The sequence below is a fragment of the Pelophylax lessonae genome, assembly GCF_965119305.1.
Source record: "Pelophylax lessonae genome assembly, chromosome: 1".
Lineage (NCBI taxonomy): Eukaryota > Metazoa > Chordata > Amphibia > Anura > Ranidae > Pelophylax > Pelophylax lessonae.
The window spans coordinates 295,756,668-295,774,784 of NC_138768.1; the positions used below are offsets into that span (position 1 = coordinate 295,756,668).

Below are 18,117 nucleotides of genomic sequence, written 5' to 3' on the forward strand. Positions count from 1 at the left end.
TTTTCCAATGACAAAACTGAGACCCATTTCTCATATGTCCACTGCATAGGGCTCATTTTGACAGACTTTGTTTTCCTGTATTTGGTATGTGTTTGAAATGCAAGTCAAATGCAGGTTAGCAAAAACCCATTGACTTTGAGAAGTACATATGTCATGACTCATGAGGCTGCCTTTGACCTGCTTTATGTTGCATTTGTGTTTTGGGGGAAAAAAAGGGTAAGGTTTGGCTTTTGGTGCATGGACACTTGTGGAGAACTTATGGGAAATGAATGGGCACTGGTACCACAAACGCTCTTCAACACATCAAACATTCTGTATGAGCATGGAAAACAATGGGCCCTAAAAGTGTAGATGGCAGGTGAACTATAAGGGACAATCCCACCTAACAATGTATATACTGTATGCAGGTCAGTACTGTCATATCTATTAAATGAAATGTTTTTATAAGGTCATAATTATTTTAAACATTAAGTGCAGGGAGTCACCAGGAGTTTAAAACTCAAAGCTTTTATTACATTTCTTCAGCATTTCTTTAGTCACACAGTGGCATGCGGGATAACCATGCCGCAGGAAAAACAGCAGCAGATCACGTAAAAGCCTTTCGGTATCTCTTTGTCTGGAGTGGCACAAGAGAGAGATGAAGTGTTTCTTTTAGTTGGTAGGGTGGAAGGTTCCCCTTTGGTGCCACTGCATATCACGGATGCGCCTCACAGACTGGATCTGGGGGTGCTGGGCGCCAAAATCTGAGCTGTCCTTATAATCCCCCTTCTCAAACAGGTACTGGTATCCTCTGTAACCTGGGTATTGATAGCCAACCCACCTGCAAGTAAACAGTACCAAATTAATAAAGTGTAAATGTACACAAAAACACTGTTTAAGACAGGACTTGGTTTGGCAGCTTGTTATTATTTTTTTTTTTTTATTCTCTATTTATGATCAGAAAGAACAGTGACAAGATAGATTTGTAACTGAACTCACAGAAATGGGACAATATGTGCCTGGTTGTTAAAGAAGAACTATAGGCAAACTTTTTTTTTTCTTTCATTTTGGATGGAATAAGGGATGGTTATATAACCCCTTGTCAGATTTGTTTTCACCATCTGTGTCCCATTGCAGAGATTTCCCTTCCCATAGCCAAAATGGAAGTGGAAGAAAATAAGAAGGGAAAATTAAGGGAATTCCTTGGAGACCCCCAAGTCACCAGAACCAGTGTCCTTTTTGAAATATTCTCCCTTTATTACTTTGCTGGGGACAACCCAAAATTAGTCATTTTCTTTTTCCCCCTTTCAATGGTAATGGTAAACAGGACAAATAAAGAGGGTGAATCTTCCTAACGAGGGGTAAAGACAGCAATAAAAACGGATACCCGTTCTACTCCCTCTGCACTCTATTCAAAGCTTTAAAAAAAGTTTTGCCTTTGGTTAAACTTTAAGGATATAAACCAATGTGGATTCCGACTGGTTGTAGACAATTACTTGTGTAGCTTAATTATTTAGTTTCATTTATCTGGAGTAGTTCGAGGGGGAACTACACTGAAGAAAAAATGGAAAAAATGAAAAAAATGACAGTTGGGGGATGAGGCAAGCAGGAGCACAGAGAAGAATTAACAGGGGAAAAGAAAAATATGCACTTTGCTTTTTGAGATAGCAAGGCTTCCTTTTAGTGGTATTGTCAAAGAATTATTTACCTTTCTAAAAAATAAAAAAGAACACATTTTTGTTTAACTAATAATAGCTTTCAAACAAAGCATGAGGAGGTTATTTTCAAATGAAATGAAGGCTTTTTAAACTTTTGTGTATTTTTTATGATGATGACGCTATAGACAAAAAATGAAAAGAGAAAAATTAGCATGCATGTGGTTAAAAATGTACAGAGTTCAATTGAAAAACTAGCAGAAAGAAGGGAGTTGGGGCTTATTGGTGTTAACTAGTAGGAAAAAAAAACAATTTAACTTTTATTTTTTATTAAAAAAAAATTAATAAAAATACAGAGCTTTCTACTGTTAAATTTTTAATGCAGGAACACCTGTTATCTGCATGTATCAACAACAACTATTTACAATATCTTAAAAAGTATTATATCTATGAAAACTGTTACAGTAACCATTAAAGAAGTAGCCACTGTAAGCAGTTCTTGAACACAGACCAGGTCCTTAGCTGTCAAAGTGACAGTAAATTCCTACAAAGAAGAACATAAGAAACATTTGTAGTGTGGTGGCATTTTAAGACATGATAAGTACTAGGGATAGACGGATATGGTATTTTCAGGGCTGATACCGTTACCGATATTTTGGTCACAACGTATCGGTATCGGCCGATATGGGCCAATATTTTGTACATTTAAAGTTTTGAAAAATAAAGACAATTTTTGACACAAATCTGGTACTGAACATGTTAATTTTTGTTTAATGCCTAATGGCTGGCTTGCTGGCACCCTGTGGTGGGTGGCTGGCTGGCTGGCACCCTGCGGTGGGGGGCTGGCTTGCTGGCACCCTGTGGTGGATGGCTGGCTGGCTAGCACCCTGTGGTGGATGGCTTGCACCCTGTGGTGGGTGGCTGGCTGGCTTGCACCCTGTGGTGGGTGGCTGACTGGCTGGCACCCTGTGGTGGGTGGCTGGCTGGCTGGCACAGGGGCTGTGGGTGGCTGGCTGGTACAGGGGCTGTGGGTGGCTGGCTGGTACAGTGCCTGTGGCTGGCTGGTACAGGGCATGTGGGTGGCTGGCTGTCTGGTACCTTGTCTGTGGATGGCTGGCTGGTTGGCTGGCTGGTACCCTGTGGTGGCTGGCTGGCACAGGGGCTGTGGGTGGCTGGCTGGTACAGGACCTGTGGGTGGCTGGCTGGCTGATACAGTGCCTGTGGGTGGCAGGTACAGGACCTGTGGGTGGCTGGCTGGCTGGTACAGTGCCTGTGGGTGGCTGGCTGGCTGGCTCACTGGTACAGTGCCTGTGGCTGGCTGTTACAGTGCCTGTAGATGTGGATGGCTGGCTGGCACCGGGCTGCTGCGGGTGGGTATATGGCTGTGATACACTACCGTGAGACCAGTCCCGACTCCAGACGAGGCTGTCCAAGGTGAGGAGGCGGCCTAAGAAGGCAGAATGATGTCACAAAAATGTCGGCAATATCGGCCAGTTCCGGGGCCGATACCGATACCAATCGGGGAAAGTGCATATCGGCCGCCGATAATCGGTCTATACCTACTAAGTACACTAAGTCCTCCAGGTTTACCTAGTATGTTCAAGGTTGGGAGTCAAGGTGGTGCTTTGCATTAATTGAGAAAAATGCAAGGTGTTCTGTGAATGGTGCTGTGTCGAATGGTGATCACTGTAGTAGTGGCAACTACGACAGAGATCATTCACTTTCACCCACAGGTTTGGCATAAGCATACTTACATTAATCCAAACTGAGCCAATGTTACTCTGCATTAAAATGTATACCTCGATTACAGTTTTAAATCATCTCTAATACATACTGATTTTTATCAAATTAAAAATACCTAATTTTATTTTTCATTCTTTTTATTTTAAACAGCACATACATGCAAAATAATGAAACTAATAAAAAAAGATGAGAGGTCCTATAGAGGGCATAGTCAGGGCACATGGGCAACATTGGAATTAAATAGTAAGCATGACATTATTATGACATATATCTAACCTCACAAAGCAAGAACAAAGCTGCCAAATTGGTTAAAATGTACAAAATGATCATGCACTTACTAGACGGATAGTATCCAACCATTTAATTTATTTTAACAACTCTATTTAATCTAGATGTTGGAAAACATTTTTGTAGGCAGCACCCAAATGAAACTGCAGCCACTTGTTTCAGATTAGTATTGAAGGGAGACCTTCTCCATTTAGGTATTTTCTGTTGTCTGTGTCCCTTTTGGGGCAATTTACACTTATTGCCTGTCTAAGAGATTATTGTGAACAGGATCGGAAATTAGGAAATTTCTACCAAACCAGAACACAGATAGATGACAGAGGTTTTAATCCTTACCATTGTAACTAACCATACAGACATGAGCATTCTTTTTTCCGGAAATTGAAGTTAAGACCACCAGGTTTAGCTAATGCAGCTATTTGAAAAAAAAAAATCTAAAATCAACAAATACCTAATAAATCAGTGGTTAAATGACTCACTGGGTCCCAGGTGTTTTAACTTCTGGAGCACAGAGGAGAAGGGTCCTTCTTCAGATATCCACGTCATGCCTGAGTGACATTGGCACTTCCAATTGCCTGCCCAACAATGGGTAATCTCAGGCTCAAGAGGGAATCTTAGGTAAGGGCACAGACTGCAGCACTGAATCACAGGTTTCTACAACAGGAAGAAGCTCCAACACAGGACGTAGCAGTGTGCTTAGGTGTGTAAAAAAAACAGGCTTGGGAAGTTTTGTTTTTTTTTTACAAAAAAAAAAATGTGTGAGAAAATCACTTATTCAAAGAATTTATTGAGGAGGTCCTTTTATAGTGGACCTTTATCAAGGTTTTGTGTGCCAACAATCCCAAAAACATTACATAAACTGGTCCTTAATCTCTATACTGTAATAAGTTCTTTGTATAACCAATTTTATCTGTACAGAGTCTTTGTATGTAGAGATGCTCACATACAATTACTTTAAACATGGAAGTGGATAGAAATAATGTATTTTTCACAACCTGCTAGTGCCTTGTTTCGAGATGTTTATGACAATTGAAGCCTGGCCTGTATACTTGGCTCATTGTTCTCATTGTGTATACTAGCCTTTTGTTATTCAAGGACATGTATTTGTCAGCTTCAAAAGCTAATGGCTGCCCAGTGTCCATACATAAATGGCTCAATTATCTTAGGTATAATATTCATAAAACTTGGAAAATTATAGGTAAAAGCACAGAAACATTAAATATTTTAAATGCTTGCAGTGTTTTTCCATTCCCCATAAACATATATATTTGTTTTACCTGCAAAATGCCTATAAAGTTGTCAATTTCCAGCACAGTCTACTCCTCCTTACACATCATAGCCCTCTCCTTACCTGGGAGTGTAAAATTACTGTTTGTGCTATTTCCTATCCTCCGTCCCTCCCTTTACAAAAAAATTTGAAATGGATGCTGGAGGGTAGTGAAGGGGAATACTATAGAGCAGTGATGGGGAACCTTGGCACCCCAGATGTTTTGGAACTACATTTCCCATGATGCTCAACTACACTGCAGAGTGCATGAGCATTATGAGAAATGTAGTTTCAAAACATCTGGGGTGTCAAGGTTCGCCATCACTGCTATAGGGTGTCAATTTAGTAACAGTTCGGAGTCTGCTAGGGCTGCTAACATCAAATCAAAGATAATGGCGCCCAGCAGGAGTCTCTGTGCTTTTTGATATTCACACAAGGGGGATGTTTACAGTTAAAGTTGTTGTAAAGGCAGAAGGTTTTTTTTTTTTATCTTAATGCATTCTATGCATTAAAATAAAAAGCCTTCTGTGTGCAGCAGACCCCCCTAACACTAAATGAGCGCCATCTCAATCCAGCGATGTTGCATGAGAGACTTGCCTGTCCAGGACTCCCCTCCTCATTGGCGCCAGTTGCATGGCGCCATTGGCTCCCGCTGCTGTCAATCAAAGTCAGTAAGTCAATGAAGAAAGAGATGGGGCGGGGCCTGGCCGCAACTTCCTGTCTGCATGGACACAGGAAGCTACAGCTCGGCTTGGGTGCCTCCATAGCAAGCTGCTTGCTGTGGGGGAACTCAACAGGAGCGGCCAGGAGCACCAAAGAGGGACCCGAGAAGAGGTGGATCTGAGCTGCTCTGTGCAAAACCACTGCACAAAGCAGGTCAGTATGACACATTTGTTGTTTTTAACGGGAAAAAAAACAAGACTTTAGTATCACGTTAAATAACATGCAAGTACAATAAATGTACATATAATCTTACTAGAAGATTTTTTTTTCATTTAATGGTCTGATGACAGGGTCTCTTTAAAGGGTTGTACAAACAATAGGAATATCGGACAAATGATAGTCTGTTTTTCTTTGCATGCCAGTCTCCATATCGAAAATGAAAAGGTTACTCAATTTTTGAAAATTCTCATACGACAGAATACAACTTCAGAAGTGATGTAATGTATTATATTGTATTTGTCTTTTATTTTTGGACAAAACTGTACTGATTAACAGCTTCCCGACAGCCCGCCACCTTTTTTACTGCAGCAGTATGGCCCTCCCACACAAACCGATGTAGCCCTACGTTGGTCGCGCGCCTGCAGCTAGAGGGCGAGCGTGCGCCACCAGCAGCACACTCCTGACCCCACTCAGCAGCAGGAAAGCCGATGCACGGGGCAGACGGCTCAGATTGCTGCCTGACACCCGCGATCGCTCCCCGCTGAGAGAGAAGAACGGTCAGCTATTGTAAACACAGCTGACCGTTCTTCTGCTTGGAATGATCATAGAGCCCCTGTGAACCTTCTATATAGCATCACAGGTCTCTATGATAATTTCATAAGCCCGCCCCCCACAGTTGGAATCACTCCCCTAGGCTCACATTTAACCCCTTGATCACCCACAATGTTAACCCCTTATCTGCCAGTGTCATTATTACAGTAACAGTGCATATTTTTAGCACTGATTACTGTAGTAATGTCACTGGTTCCCCCAAAAGTGTAAAAAATGTCAGTTAAGGGGCCGATCTTTCCGCCGCAATGTCGCAGTCCCGCAAAAATTCGCAGATCACCGCCATTACTAGTAAAAAAAACAAAAAAAACAATACAAATGACATAAATTCCCGTAGTTAGTAGACGCAATAACTTTTGCGCAAACCAATCAAAATACGCTTATTGCGATTTTTTTTTTACCAAAAATATGTAGCAGAAAAAAAAAATGGTCTAAAATGTTAAAAAATTTAGATTTTTTAATTTTTTTTTTTTTTGAGAATGTTATATAGCAGAAAGTGAAAAAGATTGTTTTTTTTTTTTTTTTTTTTTTCAGAATTGTCGCTTTTTTTGTTTATAGAGCAAAAAACTAAAATCGCACAGGTGATCAAATACCACCAAAAGAAAGCTCTATTTGTAGTGAAAAAGGACATCAATTTTATTTGGGAACAGCGTCGCACGACCTGCAATTGTCTGTTAAAGTAACGCAGTGCCGAATCGCAAAATATTGCCTGGTCATTAAGGAGGAAAATCTTCTGGTCCAGAAGTGGTTAAACAAAAATTGTACGATCTGTATCAAACCAATGACATCACTAAGCTCCTAATTTACTCCTTGGTCATCTCTCGCCTCGACTACTGCAACTCCCTTCTCATTGGCTTATCTTTACGTATGCTGTCCCCTCTTCAGTCTGTTATTAATGCTGCTACCAGGTTCATCCACCTCACCAACCGCTCCCTGTCTGCTACTCCTCTGTTTCAATACCTCCATTAGTTCTCGCTCACCCAACAAATTGAATTAAAAATACTAACAACTTACAAAGCCATCCACAACTCGGCTCCCAGCTACATCACTAACCTAGTCTCTAAATACCAACCTAATCATTCTCTTCGTTCCTCCCAAGACCTCCTGCTTTCTAGCTCCTTTGTCACCTTCTCCCATATTTGCCTCCAAGACTTCTCCCGATCCTCTCCTATCCTTTGGAACTCTCTACCGCACAGGGCCATCTTACCGAATGGGCACACTGGGCAGTTGCCCCGGGGGCCCCCCCTGCCCATCGACCCAGCCCCAGCCAAGCATTAGTCCCGATTCCCTTGTGCATCCCGCCGCCTGAACTTAGCAGGTGGCAAGCGCCTGTCGACCCTGCGCTGCTGTCAGGCCACGGGAACAGGTACACACAGGACAGTCAAGTCTGACTCCCATCTGTGTGTGTTTACCGGACCTAGCCGCCGAACTTGGGAGCTGTCATTAGCCTGGCACTGCTGTAATATAGCCTTATCGATAATTTGCATTTTTATTGTCGTGGGTGATTGTGTAGGCAGGGCCCCAGTGCACTGCATTGACCTGGGCCCTTTAATGCTCTTAAGATGGCACTGCTACTGCAATCTGTCCAACTATCTCCTACTCCTAGTTTGCTTTTACACGATCCCTGAAAACCCATCTTTTTAGAGAAGCCTATACTGTATTCACTTAAGAGCTGTACTTTAATTTCCTCCATCACCTCCTCACCCACAGCTATTACCTTTTGTATCACTTGACCTTCCCTTCTAGATTGAGAGCTCTAACAAGTAGGGCCCTCTGATTCCTCCTGTTTTGAATTGTATTGTAACTGTACTGTCTGCGCTCATGTTGTAAAGCACTGAGCAAACTGTTGATGCTAGATAAATCCAGTATAATAATAATAATATTCATAATCATCATTATCGTCATCATAAAAGAAACATTTTTGTGTTCATCCCTTCGGATAATTTTGGATGAACTGTTGTGATCGGCTCTCGAAAGCTATGTACCAATGATCAGATTATTGTAGGATCGCTTTGAAAGCGATATTTTTTTTACGATTTTCTAGGCTAGGCTTTAGTCCAGTGCCCTTACTGCGTTAGACTTAATGCGCCCTTAATGCAATCAGATTAATGTAGGATCGTTTTGAAAGCGGAATTTTGCATATGATTTTCTGATCGTGTGTATTAGGCTTTAGTCTAACGCCCTTACTGCGTTTAGACTTAATGCACCCTTAATGCAATCAGATTATCGTAGGATCGCTTTGAAAGCGGTATTTTGCATACGATTTTCTGATTGTGTGTACTAGGCTTTAGTCTAACGCCCTTTCTGTGTGAAACAGAGCTTTGCCACATGAAGGTAAATTATCTATTACTGAGGATAGAGATGTGATGACTGGAATTGGCTGCATGGATGATATCATGGTGTGAGTAAAATACTTACAGGCCATAGGTGAAAGCTCTATTACTGCCTTGGCAGGTGAGAGTACATATGTTAAAAGTCTCAGCAGTAAGTGTAATGTCTCACAAATCTTTCACAATGACACAAATATTTATTATATAACATCTTAAAATGAATTCTTTCCCTTGCCATTAGTCAGTTTCACCAATTAATTTAAATGGGTACAGAGAACACGATTTGTTCTGCTTTATTCTCTTTCCTGCCCTCCTTCCAGCCACCAAGAGCTAAAGACTTATCTGCAATATTCAGATGTTCCCCAAGGCATAATGTGTGACATATGTTGACTGTAGCATTTAAACAGCTGTGAGAATCAGATATTTCCCTTCTTTTCTGAATTGCTTTCATAAAAAAAAAAAAAAAAACTTAAATCTGAATTTCTGTATGAGTGCGTCAAATAATTGCAATTGGCCTCATTTATCTTTGTGTGTTAGGAAAGAGCAGTGTGTACAGGTTGGTATCAGCAGTCCAAGCATTGCTACTGAACACATCTATAAATGCTTCCAGTGGTTGATCACAAATACTCACGTTCCACTTTGTACTTTCACTGAAGATACTTTTTCCTGATAACCGTGAGCATGGAAACTTGGGACATCATCGTCAATTATTTCAATCTTCTTCCCGGTAAAGTTTGGGTTTTCATAAAGGACAATCTTATGTTCCTGGCTATCCTGTAAAACATCGAGAAATTAAAGTGATTGTAAAGCCTCGTTTTTTTTTTCCTATAAAAATAACAAGCATATTATACTTACCTGCTCTGTTGCAGTGGATTTGCACAGAGCAGCCTGGATCTTCCTCTTCTCGGGTCTCTCCTTCGGGGCTCCTGGCCCCTCCCCCCTTTTCAGTGCCCCCACAGCTGAGCCGAGTCACAGCTCCCTGTGTGCATTCAGACATGAAGCCCCAACTCGGCCCCCCCCTCTCTCTCCTGATTGGTTAGCTTTCTTTGATTGGAAGCAGCAGCAGCCAATGGCACCACTGCTGTGTCCCAGCCAATCAGGAGGGAGAATCTCGGACAGCTGAGACAATCGTGGACATCGCTGGATAGAGAGGGACCTCAGGTAAGTATTAGGGGGCTGAAGGGGGCTGCTACACATGGAAGTCCTTTTGTCTTAACTCCCTTAGCAGTATCCCTGAGCGTGACTCGGGTGGATTTTTCATGCTAGGATTGGTATCTCCGAGTCACGCTCGGGGTAGATGTGAAGAGCGTGCAGCGGTGTTCCTTACCTTCTCCTGGTGATCCAGCAATGATCTCCCATTGCTGTGATCGCCGCCGAGATCCCCGCCGCTCGTCTGTCGCTCTGATGACTTCCTGGTTCCATTCCCTGCAGCAGCAATGGTGCATGGGAGCGGAACTGGGAGGGAAATTCAAAAGTTTCACCAACACAAACACATATATATAATACATTTATATTATATATATATATATATATATATATTATATATATATATATATATATATATATATATATATAAATGTATTATATATAATTTCAGATTACATTGTATCACCTCCTTTATATATATATATTATATAATAAAATTATATTATTGATTAGATTATAATTTATGCGTTTGTGTTTCAAATTTATCACATCTGGGATGTCTACTAGAGTCTTGTTTTGGTCAGGCTTAAGTCAGTGATTACTAAGAATTGTAGGCCTATAATACATAATGCCAAATTTCCATGCAAAAAATTGTACCGCTTTTGGTACATAATTCCTGACATAATCATACCGCCAGGGAGGTTAATGCATAGAATGCATTAAAATAAAAAAACCTGACTTTACAACTTCTTTTAATTTCACTATAAAACTAATTCACCAAAATTCATCTCACTTACTGTATGAAGGAAATATAAATCAGTCTTCCAAAAAAGTTTTTTCTTTTTTTTTCAATAAAAGATGAACGTCTACATGTATTAAAAAACTTGAATATGTATGTGTGGACAGTATGGTAAATTTTGATCAGGATGCTTGAAATATGTGTGTCCAGGCTGAGATTTATTAGCTGAAATTCACCAGGAACCCAATACCCATTACTAGGAATAAAATATAGAGCAGAACCTGACTGCCTTGTCCAGCTTCAAGGCACAGCCAATAAAAATGAACTAAGTGAACGACAGAGAGAATTTTACAGCCAAGGTAGAATCAATCCATGAGTTATTACCGCTTTAAATGACTAAATGCTTTGGGCCTTTGCAACAACACAAATTTTGGGTTGCCCCCAGAAAAGTAAGAAAGAGGAAATCTTCCAAAGGGGACACTAGTTCTGGTGACCTGGGGGTCCCCAAGAGATTCCCTTAATTTGCAAGATTTTCTTCTCACTTTCTGTTTTGGCCTTGGGACAGGAAGTGAAGGTCAATCTCCCCAATGGGACTCAGATGTTAAAAATAAACCTTACAGGGGTTATAACCTTCCCTTACTGTATCTGAACTTGAAAAAAAAAAGTTTTGCCTTTATTTTTACTTTAAGCCTTGGGTCCGCAGGGAGTAGCAGAAATTTGATCTATGTATGGGAACTGCAGTTGTACAGACGTTGATCTACCAATGGACTTCTGTACAACACCCTGTTGGATTTTCCCCGCTTGATCAATGCTGCAGACTTTAGCCCCTGCAGCACCAGAAGAGGACTAGCATCAGTGAAGGGGGGGTTCTACATGAACCATCAGCCTGCAGGACATGGGATAAAATGAATTACAGGTAAGTTATATCCCTGGTTCTTTTTTCAAAAAATATTTTTTCAGCTTTAAGATATTTGCCATTCATTTAGTACATGTTATGCTTTCACTATACTGCTTTACCTATAGATATATATGGTCAAAGTGATAGTAAACCCAAAACCATAAATGTAATATATTACAGCTTAACAATCCTTAGACGTGGTGGTCTGGCCAGTAACACATCTCCTGTATTAGAATGCCTCCACTCTGGATGAAGGAGCACAGGGGGCACCTTTTGACAGCAGCATTGTCAGTCTGGAGGGGGGAGTGATACATGTACTAGCAGATTTAGATACACTAACAACTTGAAGCCCAACTCCAGTTAATACTGTGTAAGCAGTTTCAGCAAAATAAAAGAAGGAAACCTAAAAAAGAAAACCTATTCATTCATCATATCTAAGAATTAGTAAGCAGCGATATAATAAATGTTTGCTTTTGAGTTTAATACCACTTTAAAGTTAAACTATACTTTTGCTATAAGTAATTATTTGTATCTCTTATTTAGTGATTAGGTACAATCTGTGCCTTTCAGTTTGTCTTCCAAAATTCCTTGGAACTATGTTTATGTTCAGTCACAAGGAACATTCACTGGTAATGCTTTTAGAGGAATCTGTACTAAGGTGACAAATTGAGGAGTGAAGAAGGAAATGTAAGAAATTGGCATTATTTCCAAGAAGCATTAACAGAATAACTTCAAATAACAAAGTATGTGAACTGCATCAGGCTTTGGGTACCCATGGATGTGAGTTGGTAGTCATCTCATGTGGACATTTCTGGTTAATGGGATTTTAAATGATTAGAAAATACATTTTTCTTTTTTAACTTCTTCTATTTTTTTAAACAGTGTGACTAGTCTGCAGTGAATCATTAAGTAATGAATTGTCATCATCTGAATTTCCAAATCATGTGACGAACAGAATTACATAGAAATGTTCCAGCCAACCAAGAATTAATAAAACAGTGATTATTTTGATTTGATCATTATGGATGATTTCGCATCTTAAGGAGGAACAGGCAAAACTGGTAGTAAATCATACCCCAGACAGGGACACTCAGGGCCAATCCAAACCACTTATTTTCAGCAATGCAGCAAAATGTGGATTTTTCTTACAGCTTACCTGTAAAATCCATTTCTTGGAGTACATCACGGGACACAGAGCCATATTCATTACCATATGGGTTATACAGTATGCTAGGTGAATGGACACTGGCAACCAATCAGACAGGAAGTCCCCTCATAACCCTTTCTACACAGGAAGTACCTCAGTTTTGTAGCAAGCAATAAACATCCCATACAAGAGGGGAGGGACTCTGTGTCCCGTGATGTACTCCAAGAAATGGATTTTACAGGTAAGCTGCAAGAAAAATCTGCATTTCTTTATTGTATATCACAGGACACAGAGCCATATTCATTACCATATCGGACATCTCATAGCAATGCACTTGAGGGGAGGGGGACACCATAAATGCCGCCATCAGACCACAAGATCTACATTCTGTAGCTGCCTGCAGAACACTGCTGCCAATTGCAGACTCCTCCCAGGTCCTAACATCTACTTCATAGAATCCAGTGAACGTATGCACCGACGACCAAGCCATGGCCTTGCAAATCTTAACCATAGAAGCTTGATGGCCAACTGAACAAGAGGTACCTACTCTTTGGTAGAGTGTGCCTTTACCGGAAAAGGTGGAACCTTCCCTTTCAAACCATACGCCTGGATAATAACCTGGCGAATCCATCGATAAATCGTAGACTTAGATGCTGCCTGCCCTTTCATGGGCCCTTCTGGCAGCATGAACAAAAGGTCAGTCTTTCGAATCTGAGCTCACCTTTTCAAGTAAATCTTGAATGCCTGTACTACATCAAGAGAATGTAATAACTTTTCCTCCGCTGTTTGAGGATTTGGAAAGAAGGAAGGCAGTATAATGTCCCGATTCAAATGAAAAGCGGACACCACCTCGGGCAAAAAACCTGGATGTGGTTGTAGAATCTTCCTATCTTGATGTAAAATCAAGAATGGCTCTTTACAAGAAAGAGCTGGTAGTTCAGATACTCTTCTGGCTGAAGTTATCAGAAGACCCAATTTCTGGTCAAAAGAACCAGGGGAATATGCCCCATGGGTTTAAAAGACAGTTTCTGTAAAACTGCCAGCATCACATTTAGATCCCAAGGACACAATGGTGGCTTCACTGGTAGAAGCATACGTAATACCCCTTGGACAAAAGTTTGAACCAAGGAATGTGAAGCGATCCGTCTCTGGAAAAAAAACGAGAGGGCTGAAATTTGACCCTTAATAGTGCCTAAGGCTAATTTCATATCTCCACCAGTGCTGCGCCAGAAAAGTGCAAATAGTGCCAAAGTGCTAACAATTATAAATAATAAATGAATTACATCAAAACAATGGTAACCAAAGATATATATAGTGCAAAAGTTGTCCATATAAACATATATTTAGTAGTGACAATTCCCCGTGGGTTAAATTTCTGTGCAAAATCCGCAAGCAAAAGTGCTCAGTGCTTATCCACCACCCTTGCAGATAAGCCTCTCACCTCACTATCTGACCCCTGTTTCACCAGTGGGTCAGACTAAGCAGTTCCCCAAAGGGGTTAACCAGTTTAGAGCTTTGAGATCCAAAATAGGTCTCATGTCTCCATTTGGCCTGGGGACTACGAAATGTTTGAGTAAAAACCCCTGAATCTTTCGTCCTCCAGAAACCTCTGTAATCACTCTTTGAGAACTTAAATGGTCCAGAGCCCGAAAAATAGATCTTTTTAGAGGATCTGTAGTTATGTTTGATTTTACAAACCGAGGATGCGGAAACACCTGAAATTCCAGTTTGTATCCCTGCGAGATAGTGGAAATAACCCAGTTGTCCTAAATCATTTCTACCCAGACCTTCGAGAACCGTAGCAGCCTTCCCCCAACCCGATTGAGTGGGGGCGCCCCTTCACAACGTTGGCTTAGAGATAGACTTGGTAGATCTCTGGGCCTAGGGTTTCTTCTGCCCTTCTGCCTCACTCTAGATCCAGACTGCTGGGGCCTTCACAACTGCCTGGGATTAGTGCTGGGAATCTTAAAAGAAGGACGTTTGCTTTTCCTCTTAATAGGTTGCAACGCACTCTTCCACCCTGAAATCTTTTGGATACATTTATTCAGATCATCACCAAATAGGCATTTTCCATGAAAGGGAAAGCCAGCAAGCAACTTATTATATGGTAGTTCCACAGACCAGTTTTTAGACTTAGGATACTGCGCATATGCACTGGTAAAAGAGCAAACTGTGACATTTGTTGTATAGAGTCTTTAAGAGCATCCACTGCAAAACATAAAGTGCAAGGTAGATCTGTCAAATCTTCCACAAACTCTCCTTGAGAAGGAATGGTCCTGTAAACTCGCTTAATACGGTCTTTCAAAGACTGACAAACTCCTATAGCTGCTACTGCTAACTGTCTCGCAGACCCTGCAACAGCAAAGTAGGCCTTTAGCAAAGATTCCAACTTCTCATCAGCTGGATCTATGAAAACCTGGTCATTATCCACAGGACAAGTTAAACTTTTGTTAACAGAAGAAATGGCAGCATCCACAGAAGGTATACTCCATTTTCCTGTGAATTTTTCCACAAGAAATAGGGTACAATAGTGAAAACCTTTTGGGAGGAACAGAAATCCTATCAGGATGATCTCAATCAGCATACATTACCTGCTCCAAGAGCGGTTGTAAGGAAAAAGCATAAGGACTATGAGGAGGGCGCAATGAGCCTAGAGAGAAAAAAGAGACTTAAGACATCTCTAAGGGAGGTCATTTGTATCCAAACTGGACCATTTCAGTGAGAAAGTGAATCAACAATCTCTGGGATTGAGTGGCCGAGTAGGACTCCTCGGGTCCTGACTCCCTAGAAGTGGAAACCTCAGCTTGACCTTCTACAGGGTCATTTACAGCTACTTCTTCCACATCCTCTGTCCAATCCTGAACTAGCTCAGGTGAGAGGGATCCAACATTTTTCCTCCCTCCTTGCGATGCTGCAATCATGCCAGCAATCTTACCCTCAAGGCCGGGCCAACGCCGATGACAAATTGTCCTTGATGACGTATGCTGCGGCAGAAGCACTAGGATGTGGCTACTATGCCTGACAACCACAATAGGTCAGATTGGCTAGTCGCCTCTGGCCCTTCTGGGGAAGGTAAACACAGAGGAAGCACGACTAGGATCTTCAAGTCCTGTTGGCGACACCACAGTGCCCCTTCCAGCTGTGCCCCCCACTTTTTTCTTGGGAGGATATTGCTCTTAGGCAAGACAAACTTGAGGTTCTAACTTTAGTGTACTCAAGGTTGGGGCCAAGCTATACAGCTTATCACACACAGCACTGATTATCCCAAAGTAAGAGAATGAGACCGTGCCTGTAAAAATGCACCCACAGTGACTCACACAACTCAGCTGCTGCTGCTCTGTGTCCCCTCCAGCCTCTGACAAAAGCTTGCATGCTGGAAACATTTCCTTAAGAAATCGCGCCGTTTGTGCTTGTACTGCGCATGCGCGGCGTGCTATGTGACCTCCACATGCATGCCAATCGCATCATGACACGCCACTACTGGCTTCATGCATACACTTGTGCCTAAATGGTGAAAATTCACATGCACGGACAATCCTTCGCCACAGACACACCACTAAAGGCGTTGCATTGCTGGAGCTTTAGGAGGATGAATGCACGGGCGCTTTTGCACCAAGGCAAAAATATGTACGTCAAATAACGGTGAAAGCAGATTAAGCAGGTGATCATCACAGGGTGAAAACAATATGTTTAAACAAACAAGGTGTGCTTTAACATAGCTGATACACCTACTGTTTTGCACAGGTAGAGCAAAAGATGTTTAAACAAACAAGATGTGCTTTGACACAGCTAATAACCCTATTGTCTCTTTATAGAGACCAACATGGCACACGGTATCTGTTATCTTTTAAAAGGAACAGTGCATAAAAATATTTTTACAAATATTTTTAAAGTGGACTTACCAGTCCTGTCGCAGGATTCTGTCTTGTAACAAGAATCCAATCTTCACCCACCACGATGAGTTTCTGTCCTGACCTTCAAGGACTGGGTCCCCTTGTTTTTGGGGGGCCACTCCCTTGGACCTGTAGAGTACCCTGCCAGAGCGCCTTTTGGGTTGGTTTTACCAAGGGTCCATATCCCAGGGTCCAGTGCCTAAAAAGGACAACATTACAGGAAAAACCTTGTATTTCCTTTCCCGAAGCCCAGGTACCATCCTTTTAGTCTTTGACGCTTTTGGATGAATCTGATTGCTAACCCCTTAGATTCAGAGATCTTTGATCGGGGATTGTAGCATAATCTTTTCTTCTTTTTCTTTGAAAAAACATAAAAAAGTGTGGAGAGCTTCTCCACTGTGACAATCAACTTTAAGACACTGGCGGAAAAACGGAGGTACTTCCTGTGTAGGAGGGGTTATAGAGGGGGACTTCCTGTCTGATTGGTTGCCAGTGTCTATTCACCTATAGGTGGGGTATAACCCATATAGTAATGAATATGGCTCTGTGTCCCTTGATGTACGATAAAGAAACAAACAGTTTTAATGCAGAAGCACTTTGTACAAATCCACAGCAAAAAATAAACTAACTAACATCATGTTGGTTCCTAACTAACAGGGTGTCTCCTAATGGGTTTCCCAAAACAAACAGGCAGCACTTGTACCTTTTTAGTGTTCTGTCAGCAGTCAACCTTTTCACCTATTAGCAGCTTCCATCAGCAGAGAGAGCAAGAGAGAAAGAGAGCCCTAAGCTTCATTCAGCTCACATATCAAAGGCCTGTGCACAACTGAGGCTAATAACGAGATCTGGCTACCAAGTAAGGCATAGATCCTAGGGCTCCAGGACCAAGAACATAATTTATTAGGATCCTGAGAAAACAAATTGTTTATTTTACCACATTAGTCATCAACCCTGGAGCCCCTCAACACGTGTAGCTGATATTCTAGGTGACACAACTCACAATTTTGCCAGCTATTATCTCACAGGGTAGATCAGCAAACAGACAGGTTAAAAAAAGGTCTCAGTGACTATTGCTGCATTGCTTCCCCTAACAAGGCAACATCTGGTATATCCCGTGGGGTTCCCCTATCCCCCAACTCTTCAACTACAAATACCTTCATGTTCAACAGAGCTGAAGAGTATGAAGTTTAATGAAGTAAAGTGACTATGAGGTGTGTTGCAGCCATAAGCTTGACTACCAAGACACCTATAAACATTACCATGGTAGGTAAGTTTGTGGTTAACCACTTTAGCTCCGGAAGGTTTACCCCCCTTCGTGACCAGGCCATTTTTTGCGATACGGCATTGCGTTACTTTAACTAACAATTGTCGACTGACAGTCGTGCAACGCTGTACCCAAATAAAATTGGTGTCCTTTTTTCCCCATAAATAGAGCTTTCTTTTGGGGGCATTTTATCACCACTGTGGTTTTTTTTTTTTTTGCGCTATAAACAAAAAACAATTTTGAAAAAAAAAAAAAAATATTTCTTACTTTCTGCTTTAAA

The 18,117-nt window shown here is 41.4% G+C and overlaps 1 protein-coding gene across 1 annotated transcript in view; it reads right to left on the minus strand.

Annotated features, from left to right (window-relative positions):
• Nucleotides 1–558: 558 nt before the first annotated feature.
• CRYBB2 (crystallin beta B2) overlaps nucleotides 559–18,117 on the minus strand; it is a 56,655-nt gene continuing 39,096 nt past the window's right edge. Inside the window, exons 5-6 of the mRNA XM_082246172.1 lie at nucleotides 9,382–9,524; nucleotides 559–820 (exon numbers count right to left, since the gene is read on the minus strand). Of these exons, the coding sequence (XP_082102298.1) occupies nucleotides 652–820; nucleotides 9,382–9,524 (312 nt within the window). The 3' untranslated portion in view covers nucleotides 559–651. The remainder of the gene's footprint in view (nucleotides 821–9,381; nucleotides 9,525–18,117) is intronic.